The sequence below is a fragment of the Strix uralensis genome, chromosome 2 (assembly GCF_047716275.1).
Source record: "Strix uralensis isolate ZFMK-TIS-50842 chromosome 2, bStrUra1, whole genome shotgun sequence".
In the NCBI taxonomy this organism is placed as follows: Eukaryota; Metazoa; Chordata; class Aves; order Strigiformes; family Strigidae; genus Strix; species Strix uralensis.
This window is the reverse complement of record NC_133973.1, coordinates 129,255,530-129,281,273: the sequence shown is the minus strand read 5'-3', so window position 1 is coordinate 129,281,273 and position 25,744 is coordinate 129,255,530. Positions and strand designations below refer to the sequence as shown.

The 25,744-nt window shown below is 40.9% G+C and overlaps 1 protein-coding gene across 1 annotated transcript in view; it reads right to left on the bottom strand.

The window, feature by feature from the left end:
• Window positions 1-21,281, bottom strand: part of GRM5 (glutamate metabotropic receptor 5) — a 288,751-nt gene extending 267,470 nt beyond the window's left edge. The window contains exons 1-2 of the mRNA XM_074860303.1: window positions 21,017-21,281; window positions 12,413-13,294 (exon numbers count right to left, since the gene is read on the bottom strand). Coding sequence (XP_074716404.1) covers window positions 12,413-13,091 — 679 coding nt within the window. The 5' untranslated portion in view covers window positions 13,092-13,294; window positions 21,017-21,281. The remainder of the gene's footprint in view (window positions 1-12,412; window positions 13,295-21,016) is intronic.
• Window positions 21,282-25,744: the final 4,463 nt, after the last annotated feature.

Genomic DNA, 25,744 nt, shown 5'->3' with positions numbered 1-25,744 from the left:
TGGACATAACTGCAAAACGCTGAAATGCTACTTTCTGGGAAGACCTTGATGACTTTTTTCATTTTTCAGTACACACATACTGACACTGCCCCTTCTCTTCCAAAACCTTCCATCTTGTGAGTAACAACTCATCTTTTTTTTCAGTTGTGTATTAAAGCTTAGGCTGTACACATCTCAGTGAAGCCATGCATGTTGCAAATGCTGATTTGTGTAGGCAAATATACTGTAAGGTTCTATAGGGCCCATGCACATATAACAAATAGATCCTTGAGGACTTACACCTGTATTTTAGCTGGCAGCATAATTAGATCCCATATGGTTAATGAAATGTAACGTGTCAGTATTTTGTAGGCTGAGATTTGTCACACGGAGGTGTTGGATGTAACACCCACTCTACCAACTGTTCAAGAGTAGAAAAAACAAAATCGTTTAAAAGCTTGAGTGTAAAAGAGAAATAGGAATCAGACTTCAAGCTTTCAGTTTTCTAGGCTTCCAATGTCCTCTGTCTTTTTGCCTTCCCAGGGGAGGTATGTCAGTCAAGGTACTTTTTCTCAATAATGTTTCATAGTATCTTCTCTAAGGGTACAAATCTGTGTGTTGTGGTAACAGAACATATACACAAACTACATGTCCATAAGCTTCTCTGCCTTACATTACTAGTAGTGAGTGTCCAAGTGTCCCTTACTCTCCAAAGTATTGATCCTCACAACACTTCCATTACCCATTTGAAACACGGGTGTTTGGAGCAAATGCTTCAAAGATACACATGTGTGCCAATTCGCAGCCTACAAAATGCCGAAATGTTATAAAATCATTAAGCAGGCCTCCTTGCAGATGGCTGGAAGCATGTCCACAGCAGGTTACAGAAGGAGCTGCAGGCACACCTAGTGTAGCTCTGATCTAGCTGGTTATGTTGAGCCACTAGCTGAGATCCTTAGCTCCTCAGTGTCATTTCCCATGTTGTGCTTCCCAACAGACTGATCAATGAAGCACAATACTGTAATGATACAGCCCCATGCAAACTTGGTGTATCTGAACCAGTCTATCATAAGGCACTGACATGATCTCTACAGTTTCATCAGGACCATGTGGGTAGTCCAGGAGAGCACAGAACTGGGTCTCTCACTTCCACATAAACCATCCCAAACTCCCTGTTCCAATAGCCACTGCATTGTCCTTCTCTCTACACCCAATATTCTCAGTTCTTAGTTCTGCCGATTTAATTTGACCCCCACTCCTGACCAGAGCAGTTGAATGGGGCTAGAAGAAGAGGTAGCACTATGTTTCCAGCCCACAGACATAAGTTAACCAAACAGCAAAGGCAGATCCACAGCACAGAGTTAAGGATGCAACAGTCTTCCCTCTCATACATGGCTTAGTGTGACTCACATGCCATCGCATGTGGATGGAGAGGCTTCATCATTGGCCTGACATGGACATAAGCAGTCATGCATGACTGAGAGGCTTCTTAGCACCTTGCTTCTGGGTCAGCACCGTTTACATGTCACTCCTCTCACAGAGTGGTACCTAAAGGCACCATCTAGTCCTGCCTGGACAGTCTTGAACAGCTCACATAGCAGAATCTGTCTGCATAAACTGTTGGTTGAATACACATGAATAATGCAAAGAGCTGTAATAAAATCAGCTTGGGAGCAGGGAAAGAAAAGGACTGTTAGCCTAGATGATTCAGACAGTTCTAGTTAACAGGCAAGAGGCCAGAGAGGGAGTGGGAGAAAGGTCACACAGCTGAAGAAACAGCCAAATAGGGAACAGTGGAGGAAAAGAGAAACTGGTAAGTCTACAGGTCAAACAACCTTCAATTTTTCAATAAAACTCTATAACAGGATGTTGTTATAACTATAGAGCTTACATTACTTGGTTGAATCTTAGGTAGCTTACCAGAAGGAACTACATTCCTAGACTGCCCCAGTCGTTGCATAAGTCTGGCTTCTATACAGAATCCGTAAGGTTGAGATCCCTGAATGCACGCTGTACCATATGCTTCATTTTAAGCTACTTAACCATGCTGGCATTTACACCTTTGGATTTGGGGGGGGAGGGAAAATAAATATCTCTCTATAGAAATTATGTTTGAGTGAACAAAACCTTCAGCCCCATATCCAGTAAGACATAGACCATCTACATATCCCTTTCTTTCCAGTAGGCATGGAGATGCCAGAAAAGAAGCTGAGTATCTAAATACCCTGTACAGTGGGCTTTCAAGGGAGAGATGCAAGTCAGAGAGAGAGAGCATCTGATCCGGTCTCAACATTTTTTTAGACCCCTTAAATTTGAGCTTGCCTTCCCCTTTAGGGAAAGAAATAGGTCAGACAAATTGCCTGTCTTTTTGCATATGCATAAAAATGAGCAAGGTAACTTCACATCCCACAGCGCTGTTGGAAGGAAAAAAACCCAAAGAAGTCCTTTATATATAACCATGACTGAAGACATGAGAAGCTTATACTGAAAAGAGAATATACACTCTCTCACTTTGGGCACATATCCTAATCTTTTTGAAAGCTTCTGTTATTGTGAAAAGGAATTGAATCCTGTATTTTTGTGCAGTAAATATGAAAGAAAAAGGAAAAACTTACCTATCAAATGGAACCTTAAGTTCTGTTCTACTCCTAAAACCAAATGAGCAGGACCTGCAAGTCTTTACTAATTTTCCTCCCTGGACTTCTTTGGAAACCTACGATAAATTTCTCCTCTAAGCTGCAAAGTCAGCATGGAAATGGGAAAGGAACTGAACCTCACTGCTCATCTTCCATCAACAAAAGTCATAGGATCCCTTTCCAGACTTCTGGCTTTTGCTCCTTTTCCATGCTTAAATATAGTTCTGCTCACTTGTAGTCAGGATGCATCTCTGCTACCTCTTCAGCACAGCTCTGAGATCACAGCCATCTACAAGACTTTCTGCAAGTCAGGGAATGCCCTCAGGAGCATGTCAGCATGCTTCCTGACTGCTCACTTGTCTTGCTTACAAAGACAATCTCTGAGGCAACCTGATGGACAGAAGGTGGATGTGACATGATGTTGGGTTCTTCAAGTGCAACAGATATTTTGGCCAATCACCCTATTCCAATGTAATTGAGAATTAATTTGGGTATGAAGATTGATGAAACTGATGACGGTAAAATAGAGGAAGAATTTCAGCTTATCTTTCACCTTTGAGGCTCTGCTTGCAAATGAAAAAATGTTCTGTTTTTCACTAAATGCCAAATCTGTAAATTGAACAACTGTGATACTCAAGGTTTTAAGACAAAATAAATGTAGAATTGCTGAATAGTATATAATCAGATTTTTAAAATGAGAACCTGGACTTTAAAACCTGAACTTGAGAAGACATCTGGACTAAGTCTGGATTCTCCAGGTGAAAGAGACTTAAAAATAGTATGCAACTTTGATGGCCTTTATTTTAGCCAGGGCTCAATCTACATTGGTTGATAGCCATGGAAGACAATTTCCTGCCTAACTGCAAACTGAAAAAGTAAATGGAGTACCAATTCCCCTAAAATGGAACAAAATAGGGTACATGTTCTTAAAAAATGGATTTGACAAAACTGTAAATGTTTATACAAGACATAAGAATAACTTAACATCTGGAAATCAACTTGGTCTTTACAGGAAGGCCTTAAGTGAAGACACTCTATGTGTATCTTCATAAAAAATATGTTTTAGCCCAAGCAATAACTACAGACGACTAGTTGTCATTTTATTACCTATCTTACATAGCAAAATTAAGATATGAAGAATAGACTTCTGTAATTTCAAATCAGTGAAAGGTGAACATGTTCTGTGACTCTGTCATGCTAGATCAACTGTAGTTCATATATACTTGCCTAAAGCTTTATGCACTCCAAAATAACAATGTTGGACAACTGGTTCATCTGCTGTAACTATCCTGTTCACAAAAAAACTTTGCACAGAGGTAAGGTAATTTTCTAGATCCTGGATCCCGATCCTAGACCTCTCACTACAATTTTGCACCTTTCTTTTGGCAGTACCTCTACTCATCTTCTTCCTAATGCCTGTAACATCATCTAGGAAGTTAGAAGAAATCTATCTCAGGAAGAAAAGGTAAAAAAAATCAAATTAAACCCTAGTTAAGGACAAATAAGAAGCATTTGACTAGATCACAATAGACTGAAGAACAGATAATTTTCCTCATGTTCCCACTGTTCTCAACAGTTAGGTTGGATTTTGGCCATGGGATTCATTCAGTGTGCTGGTTTACCAGTGACCTCAGTTATTATCTTGCCAGTTTGTCTAGTACGTATTGCACTTGGACCAATAGCCCTTCCCTATAGATTGTTTGTCTGCCCTTTGCCTATGTAATAGATTTTATGTGGAGGTTTCCACATATAACACCTGGATGATGTATCTGGTCAGCCATAAATGTTGCCAGACACTTCCAGAAAGCAAAAAAAATCAAACCCCTCAATTACAGGAAATCTTGGTGGTTTGTGTTTTTTGGTTTTTTTTTTGTTTTTTTTTTTTCCAGTCCACGTATTTAGAATGATGAGTTAAATTATGTTAATTGAAAAACAAGGCTGTGATTTATGAACGGTATTGTCTCAAAATTCCGTTGCCAAAGTAGATGGTAACTCTTTTGTTAACAACCTTCGCAATCACTTCTTTAATGCATATGCATACAATATATTTATGTATAATACTCTGCATTACAGTATGGTATGCCTCCACATCATCAGAGCCTGCAATCAGATTTTGGTAAGACTGATCCAATGTTATCTTCTATCCAGTGGCTTCCACATTAAATTAAAACAAAGTCTGTAATTTTTGATTCACCTCCAAGATCACTGTCTCCTGCATGATTCAAGAATCAGCTAGTCAGAACTGCCTTAGGAAAGACTGAAAAGTTTAAAAGATCCAGCACAGGCCTTTTGCCTTTCTTGGCTTTCAGAGAAATCACAAGCTAGCTCTTGTAAGTACAGGAAGTAATCCTTCATTTATGTAACAATGTAAATATCTATTCTGTCTCTTAACTATACAAGAACTTTACAATTTTGAAGCAACATTAGTTTAACTCCTGCACTATTAAGCTCCCTACAATGCCTAAAGATACTGACAAGTACAGGGCATCTTCCTTTTCCTTGTTTATGTAGGAAGTTAAATTCTATTATCTGGTAAAGTCTTTTCATAACTGGGGTCTTAAACTAGCACTCTGGAAAGTGGGTTCTCATCCTAGTCCTTCCAGTGATGTTGGGTGACTTTTTTCTGTCTCCCATTCTTCCTGACTCCCATCACAATTGTCTGTAACAGGATCTATATCAAGAAATATGAAATAAAGTTTTGTGGTTTTTTTCTCATACCAAAGTGTACTAACGGTACTTTTGACTTTGAAAGCTAGGAAAAATTACTTCACAAATTCATTATTTAAATTTTCTGTTACTAGGTAGCATGCATGGAAAAAGAAAAATCTGTGGTTTCAAGAATAAGAAAGAAAAGTAATACTACAGATGCAGAAATACCAAAAATCATCAGAAATAATGAATAATGGGACCTGGTTCATCAGCCCCTGCTTAATTATTGGATTAATGAGATGACAATGTATCCAAAATTGTTCAATTTGTATACAGGATTGCTGTTATAGAAGACGTGCCAAATAAAATGGTATGGGGGGAAACCTTTCAGCTCTTCCCTGAGTAAAACACCTTTTATCAAAACTGTCAAAAAACATTAATACTTGTGGAAAAATTTTAAAAGTTGACACCTTTTTGAATGAGGTTTCCATTTGACTTATAAAGTTGCCTTTTATCGACTCTTTTAATATAACCACAAGACAAGCAGTTTATTTTGATCAACTTCTGAATTTTATCATAGCTTTCATTCACTAAAAAATGTTATTTTGGCTGTCAATTCTGAGTTGGAGTAAAAAGTACTTCGGGACCTTTTTTTTTTTTTTTTTTTTTTTAATTCTGTGGAACATCTGTTTTCCAGTCAAGTCTATAGCACGTGTTCTTTCATCTCAAAGACAATATCAACAAGATATACAGGAAAGTGAACCACTGACACTACCCATGGTTATCTGATAGTATATATTAGAAGGACCATCTTTCATAAAACTGATCTGACCCAGCAGTCACTGTGCAGTGAAACTTTGTTTCCTGAAAGATTTCCATATCTCATCAATTTGACAGATCCCTCCTTGACTGGAGATTTGCACCCTGGGGATGGGGACAAGAACTGTGCCATTTCCAGGCCTAAGGAAAAAGACAAATTTAAGATGAAGCTGGAGGATGCTGGACTCCCACTGTTTCTTCTCAATGAAGGAAAGTTTCATGACACTGCAACTTCCACTGAGTAGCTATAGAGCCTAAGTGAAGGCAAAAGTGACATTCAAACACTTAGCACCTAAAGAAAAGAAGCAAAGTAGTATTTTGAAGATCCAAATGTCCTGGTTTTAGCTATGTCTACCCTATATCGTTCTTTTCAAAGTGACTTTTAAAAAACTTTAGAATAGTACACCTCCTTGCTCACCTTCCCTTTGTTGTCTCATGGTATTTCCCCTAACAATCCTCATTCCCATTACACTCCAGAGTATACCCATAATTTTGTATTTTTTTGTCAGTCAAGATACTTCACCATGGGTATGTCTGGCCTGATCAGTCTGCCAGCAGTGTTAAAGTGCTGTCCGGTTACTGTCACTGCAGAACAAAGTAAATATTAACTTGATGTCACTTCCATTTTCTATCTCAATATTTCCAGCTGATTGATAGATTTGCTCACTTTTCACGATTGTGATGCTAGGATAAATATTTGAAATTGGGAAAAAAAAATGGGAAAAAGAAAGAGCTGCCTCTGTTATAGATGTCAACATTCAATAAAAATGAGCAAACACCTCAACAGGATAGGACTGGAACTGGGTTTTCCATTTCCCATATTTTCTTTCAGAAAAGAGATATTTTTTATTTTTGCTACATGATCAATGTGATTGAGAACATATCAAATTGTGATCATCTCAATCTCAACATTTATGTTTGAAAGAGTTTAAAAGTCTCAAAAAAAATTAAAAAATACAAGTACTTAAAAAAAAAAAAAACACAAAACAAAAGTATTTTTTTTACCTAAGAGCAAAAATGAAACTTTGTTGAAATAGAACATTCTCCAGTCTTTAGGCAAGACATTCTTCAATTTTCAGAAATAGATTTTTAGAAATAAATTCTGTCTGAAATTGAAAATATTTTCATAGACTAGCAATGACCTTTCTTGGTACATTATTTCTATGTGGTTTTTCTGCATATAAAGCATGGAAAAAGCATCTATGTTTAAAATAAAATTAATCTAATTTTCAATTATATTATTTTGTGAAAACAATATTTCTATACTGTTTGATGATATAGTTTTTGTATCTAAAGGAGAAATCTAGAGTCTGAAAGACAATCTCCACAATGTCATATAAGTACAATTTGTTCCAAGCAGCAGGTTTAAGGTCAACTTGTTGCAGTTTTTTCGTTCATTTCTTCATCCTGTTCTCACAGATTATGACTAATTTTCATTTTGCTCTTCACTTTGTAGCAAAGGATGTAGGCAAAAAATAGGCTTGTAACCAGGCACATTTGAACAAATATGAAAGTAAATGTGTGAAATAACCCTTATCTGCAGGAAAAAAGTTCTGCTTTTGTTATGCTTGCCTGAGTGCTAAGAAAATTAACGTGAACCACCTCTTCATATGCACTTATGATAAATTTAAATGGAGGAAAGTGATATTAAACAGAGAGGACTTTGAGGTTGAGTTTGATCCATTTTTTACCTGCAAAGCTGTCTAAAGAAAATGTTAACAAGGTGGCTTCTTTCTTAAGCCTGTGTTCAGAAGTAAATCACACCTTTTACATAATGGAGCAAAATTTATCCCTTGCCACCCCCAATAAATTTGGACTATTGTATTTCAATTGTACCCCTGTGCAGTTCTATTTTTCCAGTGTACATCACCTCTTCACTCCATTCAGAGTGGCACAATAAATGGTTTCCAATGGCAATGAAAAATGCCTTTCAAATTATTAATTCATTTGGCTCCAGGCAAATTTTAAGCACAGACACTCAGGGATTGACCTTGTTTCTGACTAAGAAGGCCTGATCCAAATGTCAGTCTAGTCAACAGGGGAGTATTGACTTCAAATGGGCTTTCAATGAGGGCTTCAAACTGAAATTATGGGAGAAGAGAAAATTGTATATATTTTTCTCTGATCTTTCAAAAAAACCAGGGAATGCTTTCATATGGGAAATGAGGTAAACAGACAGTTCTTTGTCTCTTGTGGCAGATATCCAGCTTCTCCCTGGTTTCCTCAACCATTTCCAATTAGTTGTGGTGCCAAGTGGTTAAGCAAGAAAAGGCTGAGACAAAATGCCAGGGGTGCTTGAGCTGCATGGCCCATTTGCATGCCAACCACCAGCACCCAAAATCCAGATACAGGCACAAATTTTCCTCTCTACACCCTTCTACATGCATTAGTTTTCCTGGGGTTGGACAATTGTTACATGAGCTAAAAAAGATCCTTAATGTGCTCTGAGAAATTGTGGGATTAAACCAGGGGGCTTCTCTCTGCTGAGCTACTTTGCCTCAGAGAGAAGCATAGACTGAGTTCTTGGCTGCATTATTGACTGCTGTCTCTCTACAGAGTTAGTTTAATGAGTGAAAGTTGGTTTAAATTTAAGTAAAGTTTGTTTAAGCTATGCTCCTATCGCAGTGGTGGAGAAAAAGCATCCATAAGGACATCTGAAAGAATTAGATGAATATGCAAACTTCAAATAAAATGATCTTCAGCACACCCTTCATGCCTGTTGTAGCAATCCATAAAGTTGAAGGCGCTTGCTTCAGGCTTTAAGTGTTAGGTCCACACTACAAGGAGTTTCTCATCACATTTTCCCTCTTTGCCTGCTAACTCCTACCTCCCCGCCATGCAGTGTTAACATGTCTCTTTGTGGGACCACAGTATGACCTGGATTCCAGAACTAATGAGGCTTTTTTAAAAAGTGCCCTGATGGTGGGTGAAAAAGATTTATTTTAAATCCAGATTGTTTCAGAGTAGAGACCCGCAAATCATTAAATGCAAGGAAAGAGTTGAAGAGTGGAGAAAGATAATGATGCCAGTGGCACATATCATTCCTGACAGAGCTGAGCAAGGGGAGTTGCAATCTAAGACTAGCTAAGAATTGCCAATATTTCTGATTGGCATGTGTAAAATACACTACAGTAAGTGGAGATGACTATTGCTTTATGAGAAATATCCTTCATTTGTTACTCATATTTCCTATTAATTGGGTTGCAGAAATTTCCTCCTTAAAATTACAAGAGCTCCACTCACAGAAGTTCTTGCTACCTCCCCATTGTTAGGAAATTATTTCCTCTTAGTGGTTATTTGTACACCTGGATGCATCACCTAGATTATATCATGATGCTAAATGTCAAAAGAGCAAAGCTTACGATAACCTTTCAGGATTTTTGTGTATTTTAAATCTGGAAGTCTTGAATAAGGATTTAACAAAACAACTTCAGGTCAACCTCCCAAAATATTAATCTCCTGCAGACACAGAATATTAGTAAGTGCAGAAGGAACGATTCAAACAAGGCTCTACTGACCTAATGCCAGGTTTTTTTTTATACTAGACCAAAAAGAGACCTGTAACTTTATCTGCCAATGAAACTACCAAAGCCATGAAACAAACAAGCTTTTTTACCTCTTCTTTTCTTCCCATCCAGTTTTGAAAGAGAGGACCCTCCCTCTCCTTGGAAATTCTTCCCAGAAGCCAGAGATCGTATTTCAGAAGAGTCTGGCTAATGCATGAAGGTTAGCTAAAGATAATGAATGCAGATGACCAGAATTACTGGAGGTGCTGAAAGAAGGACCACTCTTAATGGGTGGGCAAGATCCTAGGTTGATAAAAATTGCAAGGAGTGGGATTCAACATTTTTTTTTTTTAAATTTTTAAATAATACCTATGAATGTAGGACACTGAGTAGAGGGTCATATTCAGAATGTTCACAAGTAAACATATACTATATTAAAATGAAAAATAATTACAAAATAAAAATAATTTAAATAAATAATATCTCTTTTACTTATTTACTCAATTCCTTTTCTTTAACATTCATCTATAGGATTTTTTTGGTGTTTTTTAAAAATCTTTCTGTTACTGGAACAGGTAACATCTGCCATAATTTTTGGAAAGTGCCCAGAACATCAAACATTGTCACATTTCAAAGAAATACCTTGACCAGTTTGTATTTTTCTACTTCATTATAAATACCATATGTTTTTTTGTTAGAAAACATTTATGTGGTGTTATTTAACTGGAGAACATATTCATCATCATACCCAGACTATGAAAATAGATCATAGGATCATCATGTTCCCAGAACTTATGTTTAATGTTCGTTCACTGAAGTCCAGAGTTATATTGCTGTAAATATGCATGAATGATATGATGCCTCAGGTATTAACAATGTACCACCTATCTTCCCCACCTTAATACGGGCAGAAGTAGGCACATGTTATACTAGATATATCATTCATAATTTCTCCTTCTTCACACTCAGCTTCTCCATCATTTACTACTCTTGTCTTGCCCATAGCAGCTACATCCAGTTTCAACCCTTGTGTCCCTATTCCCTTTTTTCCAATGCACAGTGCAAAGTTCCTCTGCCATAAGATTAACACGCCATATGTTACCATCTGCTCCAAACAAGAGTGTCCATGGGAAGTGGTAAAAGTAAGTATTCTCACTCTGTGCAGAATCAGACCTTGATATAAGCTTGACAATTCCCACACTGAATATATAAGTATCCCCTCTCAATAACCAGAGGTGTAAAAGTTGTTCGTAGCAAAAATTAGACGAGTCATCAAAAGTAGACAGGATATAAAATCTTATGCTAATTGTGATGCATCGGTGGCATTATTTTTGACTATGGTGTTATTCATACATATTTGTGAAGCGAAGGCTGCACACCAAGCGATGCCAAAGGCATCAGCTGGCACAGAATACCTTCACTCCATGATGTAACATAGAGTGATTTATACACTGTTATATACACTGTAATATATTCATGAGTCCCCATACAAAAGAGCCTGCAGTTATTTACCAGATTTTATTATCATGATGGAAATATGATTGCAACAATCTGCATGCAAGTTCTAACTTTTTTTTTTTTTTTAATACTGCAGCACGATCTGTCTACATATCTGTAGGAGGAAAAAGATCTCTACATACTAGCATTGGTCCAGCATCTCCCCTAAAAGGTCTTTGAATAGTATAAAGTCTGCCAGAGAAGCATACTCAGTGTGTGGGAAGGACAATCTGCTTTCTATTGGTTGTAATAAAGCTAGCAGCATCTGCTGCTGTTCAGCAATGTCGCCACCACTACTCAATCTCTTAATAAAATTTTTCATTCCCAGATCATATTCTGAGCCTTCCATTCAGCATTTGTCTGTTTGAACAGAGGCGACCCGGTAAGACCCTTACATTCGCCACAGAACTTAATTCCAGAAAACTCATTAAATGGTGGTGTCATTAGACAAAGGCTGGTGAAACCTGCTCTTAAGGCAGTATGAAATTTTAGTCATTTGTAGCAAGATGAACCCACTCAACTCTGTCAATACAAGGAATAACGAAATCATTTAAGCTTTTCCATAACATTTTCTTTTAATTATATATTCTTCTGAACACTGGGTAAAAAGGTTAAGCTATAACTCAAATTAATAAAAAGAAGAAAGCAATTTAGCACATAGATTTTTTTGGACACCTGATGGAGCATAAATGTGTGAAGAAGATTAGAATAGACTTCTCTTGTTCACTCTTGAAACCAATGGACAGACACAGAGCAAGAAGTAGGTACAGTTCTGGTGTCAAGGATCTGGGACAACTTGCATTCAAATATTAGCCAGAATTACATGTTTTCTAGTAGCCATGCCTCTGTGGCTCAGATATTAAGCAGGAACGCATTCTTACTCAGCTACAGTTTCAAATGATGATTTAGTTCCCTTCTGCACTAGGAAGACCAGACACTTTCCCTTATCTCCTTACCCATTGATACTAATATAGTCAAAATGGTTATTCTACATAAATACACTGATTGGTAGATAAAGAAAAATAAATTAATGCTGACTAAATTAAATTAAGGTCACTTTGGAGACTCCAGACTAAACACTTTTAACGACAAGTTGCCCTAGAGCACACAGAGTTCTGTATTTCAAACTTTGTTTTCAGCCGTTATCAACATGATGTTACTTCAGCCCCATAGAGAATGTGAAGATATTATTAAGTAAAGTAAAAGTCTATACTGTTGACAAATGACTGGCAAAATCCCAACAACATCAAACTATAATCATCTATCTATTAGACCTCAACAAAGTATTTCGAAGGCATCCTTATATGGAAAAAAATAACTTCTTACCTTCAGTATGTACAGCAGAAACATAGGTCCAGTTATAGCGCTTGACAATGTCCACCATAGCCCGTGCTTGCTGTGCATCAGATGGCACAACTCTCATAAAATACTTGAACAGAGTTTTGTCACTTAGGTCCATGCTTGTGGCAGAATAAGCAATCTGAGGTATATTGAAAAGCTGCAACAAGTTCTGGACCTGGATAGCAACTGAGCTAGAGCCAGGTCCAATAACACCAACAATGGGTTTCTTGGAGCGGAAAGACGATGATGATCCATCCACACATCGCACCATCCCTTCTTCTTCTTCTGATGAAATTAGAGAGTCCCTTATAAACTCAATGCTCTGCTCCAGAGCCACAGCAGAATGCCAGCAGGAGTCCCTTATTTCACATCCTAGTGTTATATTTGGCAACAGTGTGGGGTCCAAATTAATTCTGTCAAGGGTATGTAGCATTGCCTCCACTCTCTGAATGCCATACTGCTCTCTTACCTCTCCACATTTCCTCTCATGAACCTTGTCAACAGTTGGTTGATGATGGACAGAGAATAGAGCTCCAATGATAATATCACCAGGCATGTGTGCAACCACCCTCCTTTCATTGGCCTGTGCTGAAACCAAAAGCCCGAAGTTCCCACAGACATCTTCTTTCAATAATAGGATTGCAAGGAACAGCAAAAGGACCATTTTAGGAAATGGTTTAGGCTGGTAGACACAACATGATGTAACAAAATTGGAGAGCTGGTGAAAAGCAGTTATCAAATCTTTTGGATAAAAGGAGCACTATGCTGATGGTTAACCAGGAGTTTGCGTGTATTCTCTAAGGAGTCACCATCATCTCCGAGTGGACAGCTATGCAGAGCTGCACATGTGATCATAATCCTCATAACCTTCAAAAATGAATAAATAAGAGAAAGAACTTTAAAATTAGTCATAAAATCAGCTTTGTAATCTGTTCTAAAATTGCATCTATTCCTACTGTTGTCAATGACTGTAATACATTTTCTTCTATATACACTAATTTCCATAATTTTTGAGCTGGAAAACTTTATTTTACTTCAGTGTTTCACAATCTTGGGCTTGTACTTCTGCTGGTATAAACCAGTGTCTTTCATTTTGACACTTTTGTTTAAAAATTCTTTTCGGAAATGTTTTCAAAACCACAAAAAATGGACAAGTATTTAATTCCATAGAAGAAAAATGTTGTCATTTCTAATGTGTGTCTTCGAAAACAACTCCCTTTGCTTTCAGACACTTTCTATATCACAAATGCATATGTCACACTAATGTACCTTGGGTTGTATTATGTATTTGTTTTCAGCAGTGAATTTTTCAGCAGAGGAACAACAATTCTAAAACATCAGAACAGTGAAATTATTTTCATCTTTTTATATCCTTAAATCAAAAATCACTAATAAGCAATTCAACAAATCCTGGTACTGTAGACAACTATACAGACTTCGCTGGTAGAAAGAAGTCAACACAGAGACTATACAGATGCATTAGTGCCTAAAATATTTGATCTGATATGTTTGCCAATAGTCTGCAATGCAATCTGCACTCAGTTTTAGTGTTGAAGGATAAAAAAAAAAAAAAAAAGAAAAAAAAAAAAAAGAATGAGCAAAGAATTGGGTTGTGGTTAAGGGAACTTGAAAATATTCTGTACCTATTCTGTATCTATTGCTCGACACCTGCCAGTGAATCCATTGATAGTACAGAAAGTTAAGGACACTCTTAAATCTAGGAAGATGCTGAGCTACTTAGTGAACCACATGTACCGTTTCATTATTGACAAAACAAGTGCAAAATTCTGGGACAGAGCCTGATCTCAGTTTTATTGACATAAATCTTTTGATGTTAAAAAAAAAATAAATCTCCATACATTTCAGACACACCAATCTTTTATAATCTATTAACAATAACTCTAACAGTACTCTGGTGTTGCAAAGTAAAATAAAGCCTTGCCATACCAATCTACATCTGTTTCTTCCAGGTTGAAAATCTAGCAGTAATTTTATCTTGAATTTACCCCTCACAGCTAGGTCAATCAGTACAGTGCCACAGTGAAAATCTTCCTACTTCTGAAGATGAAACAGGTCAACCTAAAAACACTTTTCTTCTTGATGTTAGACTTGTTTAATTATTATTTTACCTAGACATCTGTAAATTATAAGCTATTTGCACAGAGGAAATCATGCCATAGTTTCAGTGAGTATTCCCAAATGAAATCCAAATCCTTGAAAAGAGAAAACATTGGATAGAAATGTTTTTGTAATATTAATTGCAATATTAATATGTTCATGTAATACTAATTTTTAGTAATAGAAAGTGTTAGTAATGAAGTAAGGTTCAGACAACTGTAGAACATTTTAAGAATTTTTTTTTTTTAGTCTGTGAAGGGTTGGCTTATCAATACTGTAACCCTTTGCCACTAAGGAATAACAGCTGCTCAATTCAGGTTAATTAGTCTCTAATTACAGAATATCACTACTGCTTGTGTCTTCAAATTGTTTGTTTCATGACTCTGAAGATAGTACCGACCGAATTATAGTCTGAAGGATGAATGACAGGCGATATGTTTGTACAATATCTCAGCTTTTAAATTCCTATACCTCCAAATAATTTAATGCATTATCAATTTTAAAAGATCTTTAATTTTTAACTAACTTATTAACATTTGAACAGAAATAGTACTCTGTTATTTAAAACCATGGATGCTTATTTTTCTGAGCTTCTCAAATTAAAGCTACATGTACAGAGCACAAGTATATCTAGACAAATGCCAGCTCTGCCTCAGACTGTAACTGGATATACAATTAAATACCTTTTTATAACCTAGCTGCCTGTGCAGCTGCGTGTGTACAAATAGACAGAGTTCAGAGGATTGGGTGAGCTTGTGTCACACAAAAAAAATCCAATCCCCATCCACCATTGTAATTTTACAACACACATCAACCAGGTTTCTGGTCAAGTTTAGTAATACTGCTCTTGGTACTATGCCTATGCATTAAACAATTTCCATACAGGATATATGAGAAAAAGAGACCAGCAAGGCCATTTTTGTCTTCTTCACTCCAAAGAACAGCTGTTTGTTCTTCTCTGTCTACAGTTATATCTATCAGTATAAAATTACAGGGTAAAGAATGAAACAAAGCTGAAGGTCTCCTTTATATTTCTAGTTCCATAATAATAGCAGATCTCATGGCTAGGGAGTTCTTATGGCCCAAAAGCAAGTTCTGAAAGCAATCAAATCCTTCCACTCCATGGCATCCAAGGGAAAAGAAGGGGCCAGATGCAGACTGCAGTTGCTCCAGAATTAATGAACATTCTTCACATACTCCACTGTACTAAAGTGAAAGTCAATTTACTTGGGAATTACAAAGCTGTTACTAATTACACCAAGAACACTGCTTATGTTTTATAGTATTACGTTTGGGATTCATATCCAAAGCAACTGAAGTCAGTACTTTCTGTGGGCTTTCATGATGTAGTGAAACAACCTGGAATTTATATTGACATGGCTAAGTGAGTCTGCTAAACTTCAACAGATTTTTTTATTTGTATAACAGACCCATAAACCTCTTATAAACCTGAAAATCACAGAATGGTTGAGGTGGGAAGGCACCTCAGGAAGTTGTCTGGTCCATCCACCCTGCTTAAAGCAAGTTCAACTAAAGCATGTTTCTTAGCTTCATGTCCAGTTAGGTTTTTAATATCTCTGAGGATGAAGACTCCACAACCATTCTGGTCAACCTGTTCCAGTGTTTGACTACAGTTACAGTAAAAATGATTATTTTTGTTTAAACAGAATTTTCTGTATTTCAACTGGTGCTTAGTGCCTGCCATCCTTCCACTGGATACAGGTGGTTATGCCATGTGAAGATGCCATGAGAGTAATCAGGTAACACATCCCATTTAGGCCAAAATGCTTGAGAAAAGACTGATAGACTACACACACTGATTACATTTCCTGAAGAACATCTTCCTGAAGAGAGTATGTCCAAGGGAACTGTTCAAATATACAATTTTACTGCTATTCTGTCCCAGGAGAATCACATAGAAGTCACTCCATATTTTGATTGCTATTCTTTCCTACTACAGGAAGCTTGTTATTACAAGCAGGATGAGTAATAAAATTAAGCAAAATTTCATAAGCTTAAGTATAACTCCTGCTTAAATTGTTAGGGATAACCCTAAAGGGAGTTTGACATGCTATAGTCTTCAGACTGAGAACAGAGGTATCAGCAGCATCAAAGACAGCGAACTCTTGAACAAATGCGTAAAGTAATGAGAATTGTTTCTCAGTTAATAATTTATCTGCATTTACTTGTTTTCATTGATGGACAAGCAAACCAACATGCACAGCACTTAGGGTCAAATTTGCTTTTCACTCTGTTCAATTCCTTCAGCATCAAGGGAGTTATTCTTAATTTACTGCAACATAGGCAAAATGGAATCAGGCACTTAATTACTGGTGTATCAAGCTTCTTAGCTTATTTCAGCTATGGATCTAACTATAAATTAATCCTGAAGTCACACGTTTTAACAGTAGATGACAGACACTTTGGTCTCAGTCTTCTGGTGCACTAGCTTCCCACTTGAAGCAACTGCAGAAGTAGTAAGGCAGAAAGATAATTCTGCCTATCTGTCCTTTGCTCAGTCCTGCCCCAGACAAAAATTTAAGGGCTACCCAGATGACAGAAGACACAGATCTGATGAAGCACTTGGCATGTTTCTATAACCTCTTCTCTCCCTGGCAGTAAAAACTTTATGCCAGTCTCTGTCAGGAGAAATTCTCAGCTGTTCCTTTAGGGCAGAGTTCCAGCCACTTCATGTTGAGGTTTAACCGAGTAGAAAATTAACATCTGTAATATTCCATGAAACATAATGCAATTTTTAAAATTATTTATTTCAACCTCAAATGTAAGTCCATCTATACTTACAGTCTGTACAGACCAAAAGAAACAAGAAAAGCCCTAATATCTAATTAATTAAATATTGATCAAATATCAAACTATGAACGGCAGTTCACAATGGGCTGATTTTCCCCTATGTACGTGGCTGAGCGTTTATACATGGAACACGTCTGACTTTTCTTAAGAGCTTCTAACTGCCGCAGGTGTAACTGTGTTTAAACCTTAAGAATTAAACCCTTTCCCCTTGTGACTTACATTATTATAGCAGCGCCCACTAGTGACCCTAGAGTGAAGGACCTGTCTTTTTTGCAATCTGAATTCTCTTGACTGTGTGGCTTCTAATAAGTAGAATATAAACTCAGCAAAGGGAAGATTTTGATTTAGCCTGTTTGGTATAAGGGAAAAAAAATAAAAAGAGAGAAAGAGCAACATCTTCATTCAGATTCTTTTTTTGTTACAATTTTATAAATTTACAGACTGTTTGTTCATAGTCTCTAAATCTTCAGGCAGATTTAAGTAATAAAATTAAAATGCCACATTACTGAACCACAGACTGGTGCTGTGGTGGAGTGAGAATTTACAGTCCAATCCAGGAAAACACTTAGGAATATGCTCAGTCTTAAGCACATGAAGAACGTTATTGGTCAAATATCTGTAAAGACTTATCTAAAATTTAACATCTCTTTAAAGGATTTTCTGAAACAGAGCAGTCTAAGAAAAGTCCTAAGGTCCTAAACTTAAGACACCAAAATCCATTGATCTGTAGTGAAAAAATTTGCTTACGTGCTATGTTTGCATAGCTTACAACCATGTACCTGCTGATTAAATGCTTTCCAGGCATTCATTTACAGTACATACTGCAATTAATTCGGTGCCATCAGCTATGACATAATATAGGTTGATATAGATATGAATCAAATCAGTATATCCCAAGGAACTAACCCAGATTTCATCATCAGAGAAGACAAACCCTTAACAACAAGCAACTTCTGTCAGTCCGGCCACTTATCTCACAGTGAAGATCTTTGGATAGCAAAAGATGGAACTGCCTTTAGAAAAACAATTACACAGGGAGAGAGACCTCTTGGCTTATCTCAGTGGGGAACAATGTGAGGAAAAACTGTACCTTCAGAATGTCTTTGCTCAGATCTGCTGGCTAGTGGCATTGCAAATGCTAAATATTGGGTTCAAGTTATTCTGGCAATCTATCTCCCAATGTTACAGAGAGGCTCAGTTTGCAGGAGGTCCCACACACCCACTCCTCAGCGGTAATTCACTTTGGTCATACAAAATCTGATGCACTCAAATGGTCTTTAGTTGGAAAACATGAACATGAGCACACTGTTCTGTTTTGAGATTTCTACTGCCCTTTAAATTTTCTATTCACCAAAAAAACCCCCAAAAGATTTAAAAAGATCAAACAACCATTAGTCATTACATTATCGGCTCTGTGAATTCCAGCAAGCTTTGGATCAAGCCCTTTGACAAAGGAAACAGCCTTATACAACAGGAGACACTGTGAAACAGTTTTCTATAATTCCACTTAGAAATAGGAGGAAACTAAGAAGCACAGAAGAATTTTAGTCTTTTGGCCAGAACAGGCACTGAAAATAGCAGACTAATATGCTGATCTCATGCCTTCATAGGTAATAAACATAGAATGGTATAATTATCAGCAAGATCCTTAGCAATCCCAGGAAGTTCTTCCGCATATTATGCCCACACAGACAGGCTTTCTGGTTGATGAAACAATTTTGGTTTTAATATGTAGGTGCTTAACTTCCCAGCAAAACTTGCAATGATCTCCGCAGTTCCACCGAATATACTATTTATTGCTGCTGTTACCAAAAACCTGTTATACCATATGATGCAGGAACTAATAGCTCTGGTGTGATTTCAGCTGTAATCCTAGACATTTTATTAAGTGACAGAACTGTATGATCTGGAGGAGGTGACCAAGAAAAAGCGGTAACAATTCCAAAAACCATCTTCTAGCAAGTCGCAACAAGAGTGGTGTTACAGTCGCATTCCAGTACTACCCCTATACCAAAAAAGCCATACACATGTTGGTAAATGAAATTACAAAGAACCTATATAAAGAACCCAAAAATACTCTCTGATCGTTTAAAATAATGACTAACCCTGGTATCCCTGATAATGTAGCATAAATATTAGCATGTAGTTAAAGTATTTGAGAATGCGCAAAATATTAGTATATGATAGAAACGTTTAGGAATACAGTAATAAAAAAAGTCATAGAGAATGAAAAGAGCCTGACGGTCAACTCCACTATACATCTTTCCCTTTCAGGATTGTTTAGAGCAGTGTGTTTTCAAGGCAGACCTTCGTCACTCCACTTTCGAGTTGATGCCCCCACTTTTTCCTCAAGACTAGAAGAAAGAAAAGTCCGGCATCCCCCTACACCCAGTCACTCCCATCACCACCAGAAAGCCCTTCCCGGGTAGGAGATCGAATGGAAGTGGGGCTGCTGGGGCGGCGGGGTCCCGGGGTTCGGGACAGCGCTGCCTGCGGGCAGCGGGAACGGGCAGCGGGAGAAGGCAGCGGGCAGCGGGAGCGGGCAGCTTGGAGCGGGAGCGGGCAGCAGGAGCGGGCAGCGGGCAGCAGGAGCGGGCAGCGGGAGCGGGCAGCGGGAGAGGCAGAGGGCAGCGGGAGCGGGCAGCGGGAGCGGGCAGCGGGAGAGACAGAGGGCAGCAGGAGCGGGCAGCGGGCAGCGGGAGCGGGAGCGGGCAGCGGGAGCGGGAGCGGGCAGCGGGCAGCGGGAGAGGGCAGCAGGAGCGGGAAGCGGGAAAGGGCAGCGGGAGCGGGCAGCGGGAGCGGGCGCTGTCCCTGGTGCTGAGCACCGCCCGCCGCCAGCGTTCCCCTCCCGGGCAGGTTTAAGGAAGGGAAAAAAAAACCCCAACCTTAAAAATCAGCCAGTGGTAAAAATTGCCATGATGGTCACATTTGTCATGCAGGACCACATTTTTTACAAATAAATGAAATACATAGAGGAAACTATTGGACAAGGTTAACTCCCAGCATAGCTACCTGCCCTGCTACAACTAAGTGGCTGTGCATACAGACGTATATGTGTGCATACACACTGGTTCTTAGGTCTCTGTCTCCCTGCTCGTCTAGTGGTATCGCTGTCCTCTCAACCCCTAATGAATCATTTTTGCACGCAGAGACATTAGCTCCAATTATTAAATAAGGAACAGACGGGACTCACCGAGCAGAGCCAAAGTGATTTGTCCCAAGGTCACACAGAAAAGTCTATGGCTGAGCTAAGCCTGGCTGTCTCTGGAAAACAGATACATCCCCGTTTCCATTATCCCTTCCTGGCAAGACAAATCCCCACTGGTGAACTGAAGGGCGATATCACACACACCACCAAGCCTGAGTATTGCAGTACCCCAGTCCCCCCCAGACCCACACATATCCTGCTCCTGGGGAAGGATCAGTGCCTGCTGTCCTCCAGCGCCCTGACCTGCTGATGCCCCAGCAGCCCCTGGAGGTGCGCCCCACTGGTTGGCTTGCTGGCCCCCCAGGAGCTGTGCTTGTCCTCCGGCAACCAGGGCACAGAGCAAAAGCAGAAGGGGGGGGGGGGGGGGAGGGAAAAGAGTTCCTCCTGCATCCACAGGGTTTCTGTCTGCAACCCAGGGCACATAAATCCCCTCTCCCACCCCACAGCATTACCTTGTCAGTGGTAGCAATTGCCTCTTCCTACAGTGGCGGTAAAGCGGTCCTTTCGGTGGCAATAATCAAGATGGGTAGGAGTTGGCACCTCTTATTTTCAACCACGGCAGAGATAGCATTCCTCGCACCGACCTTCCAGAGCTGAATAATCCTCAAATGCCTCTGCAAAGATCACCAGCAGGTGAGCCCCGCTCGGCTAGCATTGTCACTCCTCCAGCTATGGGCACATCCTGTTTTCTTCTGATCACAGGCAAATGCTGAGGACCGAGTATCCTACCCCCGCGAATGCATGCACATACACACACGCCATGCAACACGCCGTTCTCTCAGCATCGCCCAAGTCTCATTTGCAAGACGCGTGAATGGTCCCTGGATTTAAGGGGGGGGGGGGGGGGGGGGGGGGAGGGAAGGCGTGAGGAGGAGGAATAAACAAACAAAGATGAAACAACAGATGGGTCTGTGCTCTCTGCCACCACAGCCTTGGTCTTCCTAAATACTTGCTGCAGCTTGACCCACCTGCTTAAACACCTCCGCTCCTCCTCACATATGCACATAAGGGGCTAACCCTGCATTCCGCCCTGCGAGGAAATCTCTCCAGATGCTCTGAAGGTTGCAAAGTCCCCCTATAAACCGACACCTCCCTTCCGCACTACCCTCCAGCAAGTAACAAAGCGACGATCGGTTCAGAACAGCACCATCCGAACAAAAAGAGGAAAAGGGGGAAAAAAAAAAAAAAAAAAAAAAAAAGCGGTAGCTGCTTCGGGAGGGTCTTTTTAAAACTGAGTCGCGGGGAAGAGTTCACCCCTGCGGTCCCGGCAGCCTTTTGCCAACCGGCTCCGCCAAAGTTTCCCCGTCCCCCCGGGGCCGCGCTGCAAGGTGGCCCGGGCGTTCCGCTGCCGCACCTGCGGGTCCGGGCTTGGGGGACGAGGGGGCCCTGCGCACCGGGAGAGCGCCGGGCTTCAGCGCAACTTTTTAGTGCCACCAAGTGGCATAGATCCCTCTAGGAAACCAAGCAGCCTGCCAGCCCTGGGCTCTGCCTGCTGCTCCCTGGCAAGGGGAGAGAGGGGGATGTGAGAGCAGCGACTACCCTTTCGCGCCACCCCCACCCCCCCCCCCCCCCCCCCGCACGCACACACAGACAGCGGTATCAAGCAGAAAGGAGGGACTGTTTGCCACTGGAAGGGCAGGTTGCCCTCTCCAGCCCTCGCCCCTTCCCTTGGCTGCAGGGCGACGGCACCGGGCAAGGCGAGGCGAGGCGCGATGCCCCTGCCAAGGGCAGCCCGAGCTGTCCGCCCCCCGGCGGGATGTGCCCCCCTGCTCCTGCCCCCCGCGGGCTGTCCCGCTCCTCCCCACAGCAGGTGCCACCTGCAGCCGCCCCCTCTCCTGCCAAGCTCCCTCCCCTCTGCCTCCCCCGGGGCCCCTGGACCCACAGTTTCCTGCCAGCCCCCCGGCTCCGCAGCCAGCGCCCCCGGACCGTCTCTGCAGACCCACGGGCAGGTCTCTCATTTGCCTCCCTTCTGCCCACAAGCTCGGTATCCTCCAACCCTTCTGCTTCCTCACCCTCCCACAACCCTCACAGCACCCCTCTCTCCTGCCAACTACCTGCTCCCCACACATCTGCCTTTCCTCGGTTAACCCTTCCCTCCCGAAGCCAGCCGAGGCTTTATCATCTCCTCCGGCAACCCTGCATCCTCCCAGAGCTTCCCCCCCGCCCCCCCTCCTCCCTGTCACGGCTCGGCCCTACACACCCCGGCTCCTGCACCCCTTCCCACTCAGCCGTCCCGCTCCGCTCCTCCGCCCGGGATGGGCAGGGACCTCGGCACAGGGCCGGGCACCGCGGCTCTGAGCGTGGGATGTGGGGATGTCGGGGTGTGGGTACGCGTGTGCGGGTGGGAGGGGTCCTAGGTAGCCTGAGCCCTGACAAACTCAACACCTCCCTGCACTCTTACTGCAGCAGCAACAACAACAAACAAGAAGGAACCATTGCAACACCACACCAGACCGAGATCATCTCTCTATCCAAAGCTATTATTAGTAAATAAATAAATAAAGTGGAATAAAATAAATAAATAATAAAGCAAAATGTCGTTTAAGTAAAAGCTGATCTAGCATTTAAAAGGCTGCTGGGTCCGACCATTTACCAGGATGTATTTGCAGGGGAGGATTAGTTCGTGCATCCATTTTTGAGAATTAACAGCCACTCTCTGCTGCTGCTCCACAGCTTAGCACTCCCTGCTGGTTCCCCCCTCTTTGGGCTGCTGCTTAAAATATTATCTTCTTTTTTTTTTGTTTTTAAACAACTACTGAATGACCCAAATCCTGGCCGCTATTTGGTGTGGCTCCCCCAGGGTCCCCCATTTGCCACATCCAACCTGCAACATGTCCTCCTCCACACCCCTGCCCACCTGAGGTAACTTTGATAAAGTTGTTGGGGAACAGAGGAAGAGGGACAGTCTTGTTACAGCTCCATCTGTGCTCCTAATCCCCTGTGATCTCTTTACTGCTGTCTCTTTTCCACCAGATTACCAGCTTGACTGCTCCTTTCATTCCAAAGGTGAAGGATAGGGATCCCATATGTCCTTACCAGGTGTGGAGCCTGGCCTCCGTCTCCTTCACATCCTACTTCAGTCCCAGCCTGGGACTGACTGGCTGGGAAGCCTATCAGCTGGCACCTGCTTCACATCCTTCCCAGCTCTTCTGGCTCCTGTAGTCACTGGCAGAGGCAATCCTTAAAGCAGAGGGCACTGAGTGCATGTGTGCGTGGCTCTAACTGTTTGTTCCCTCTACTCAGATCCAAAAGCCTCTGTGTTGGTGTTGAAAGGGATGGAGATTGTTTACATGAGAGAGGAGGGCCCACTAGTTACCCGGGGCTTCCCCATTCCTGTCACTGCCCTAGTGGGGTGATGCGTAAGGAGCAGCCTTCCTCTTTCTCCCCAGACCTGCACTCCCCTCAGACATTGTCTTTCCCATTAACCATGCACTGTAAAATTACTAGAAGGTCAGGAGGCTGGACACAAAGAGGCAACAGATTTTTGTAGAGAATGGAAGAAGGAGGGGAGGGATGTTTCTGTGGAAGGGAAAGGTGAGACCGAAGGCAAAGTGATACTACTGTACACAGGGGTCCTGGAAGGAAAGCAGTGTTGGAGGGACCTGGGGAGAGGGGAGGTGACATTGCTTTGCTGTCACAGCAGTTCTCTGCCTCCCCCAGCAACAGTGTGTATGATGAGGGAGTCAGAAAGCGGCCACCTCTCACTGGCAACAGACACCCAGCTGGCTGGCAGGGTGGTGGGTGGCCCACAGCAGATGAGGGAGATGATCCCCACACAAGCAGGAAACACAGACTTGTGTGGATACAGCCACAGTGGATGCAAAGCAGATCCTACACACACATCCCCAAGGACTTCCCATGAATCAGATCCCAGAGTCAGAGTTCACTGTGCCAGATGTTTGGAGCATCTGGATCAAAGATTAAAGGAGGCAAACAGAATGGATGGGGGTGGCCATGGCACTTGCATTCCTAATGTCTCTCATTGACCTTTTAAACAGGGTCTCAGTAAATACAGATATATAAAAGGCTCTTTACCTTTGCTCTCTTCATCCCTCTTTCTTCCCTCCTCCCTTCCCGTCATTCACAACCGTTTTACAGAACCCATAAAATTAGTCACTGTCTTCTCCACTGATGGTAGGCATTTTTCCTCTACCAGGAAATTTCCCCTGTATTTTGACACAATTTTTAATGTAAATAAAATGAAAGCTTCCTGTACCTGCTTGCAATAGCGTCCCCCAAAAAAATAAATAAGCCAGTACCTGAGTAAGGAGACATAATGACTACATTTTATAAGCCCACTATGGTAACACTCATTATTTCTGTGGCAGTAGCACCTATAGATACTAACACATTGGGCAAGGCTGAACATGTTCTGAATCTTTGCACTCTGAGGAGCTCTTGTGTACAGAAAATTTCAGGGGTAAAAAGAGTATGAATAAGTCTCCAGGTATAATTAATATCTCCAAAGAGCATGCTAAACACTCTACCACTTTAAGACTGAAAATAATGAGGCTAAGGGAATACTAATTTGGATTTTCCTCAGTTCCAGAATGAATAAACCCTGTGGGACTCAGGCAGCACAATCAAAGACAGAGTGTAGACAAAAAGGTGATATTGTAATGGCCAAGATGAGCCAAGTGCTGCTTTCTTACAAAGAAATCTGTAAGTTAAACTCAAAAAAAAAAAAAAGGAAAAAATTGATATGATGTGTTTGTATTCATATATATATACACATATACAACAATATCTAGTCCCTACTAGACAAGATGGAGGAGATGGAGCAAGGTGGGCACAATCTAGCATACTTATAGTTAATGACATAATTAAAATCAAGACAATTATTCTTGCTTCCCAAGCAAGTATCCTAACAGCAAGTGTATTATGCAGAAGGAGACTAAGAAGGCACAAAGTATGCTATACAACACATTTTAAAAGAAAATAGTAGCCTGCCAGGGTATATAAAAGGTGCTACTCTCAGAATCCTTAGTTGTTCTTGACCTTCCATCCTTGAGGAATGCCAGGGCCTGATTTTATATGTCTATTTTGTAGAGTTTTATATATAAACTTCATGTTCTCTTCAGAGTAAATACAGGGAAGTTGTCTTTTGTAGTGTGCAATTCATCTGATCAATCTTAAACGTTTTGTTTAGGATGACAAAGAAAGAGGCATTAAGATGTGCT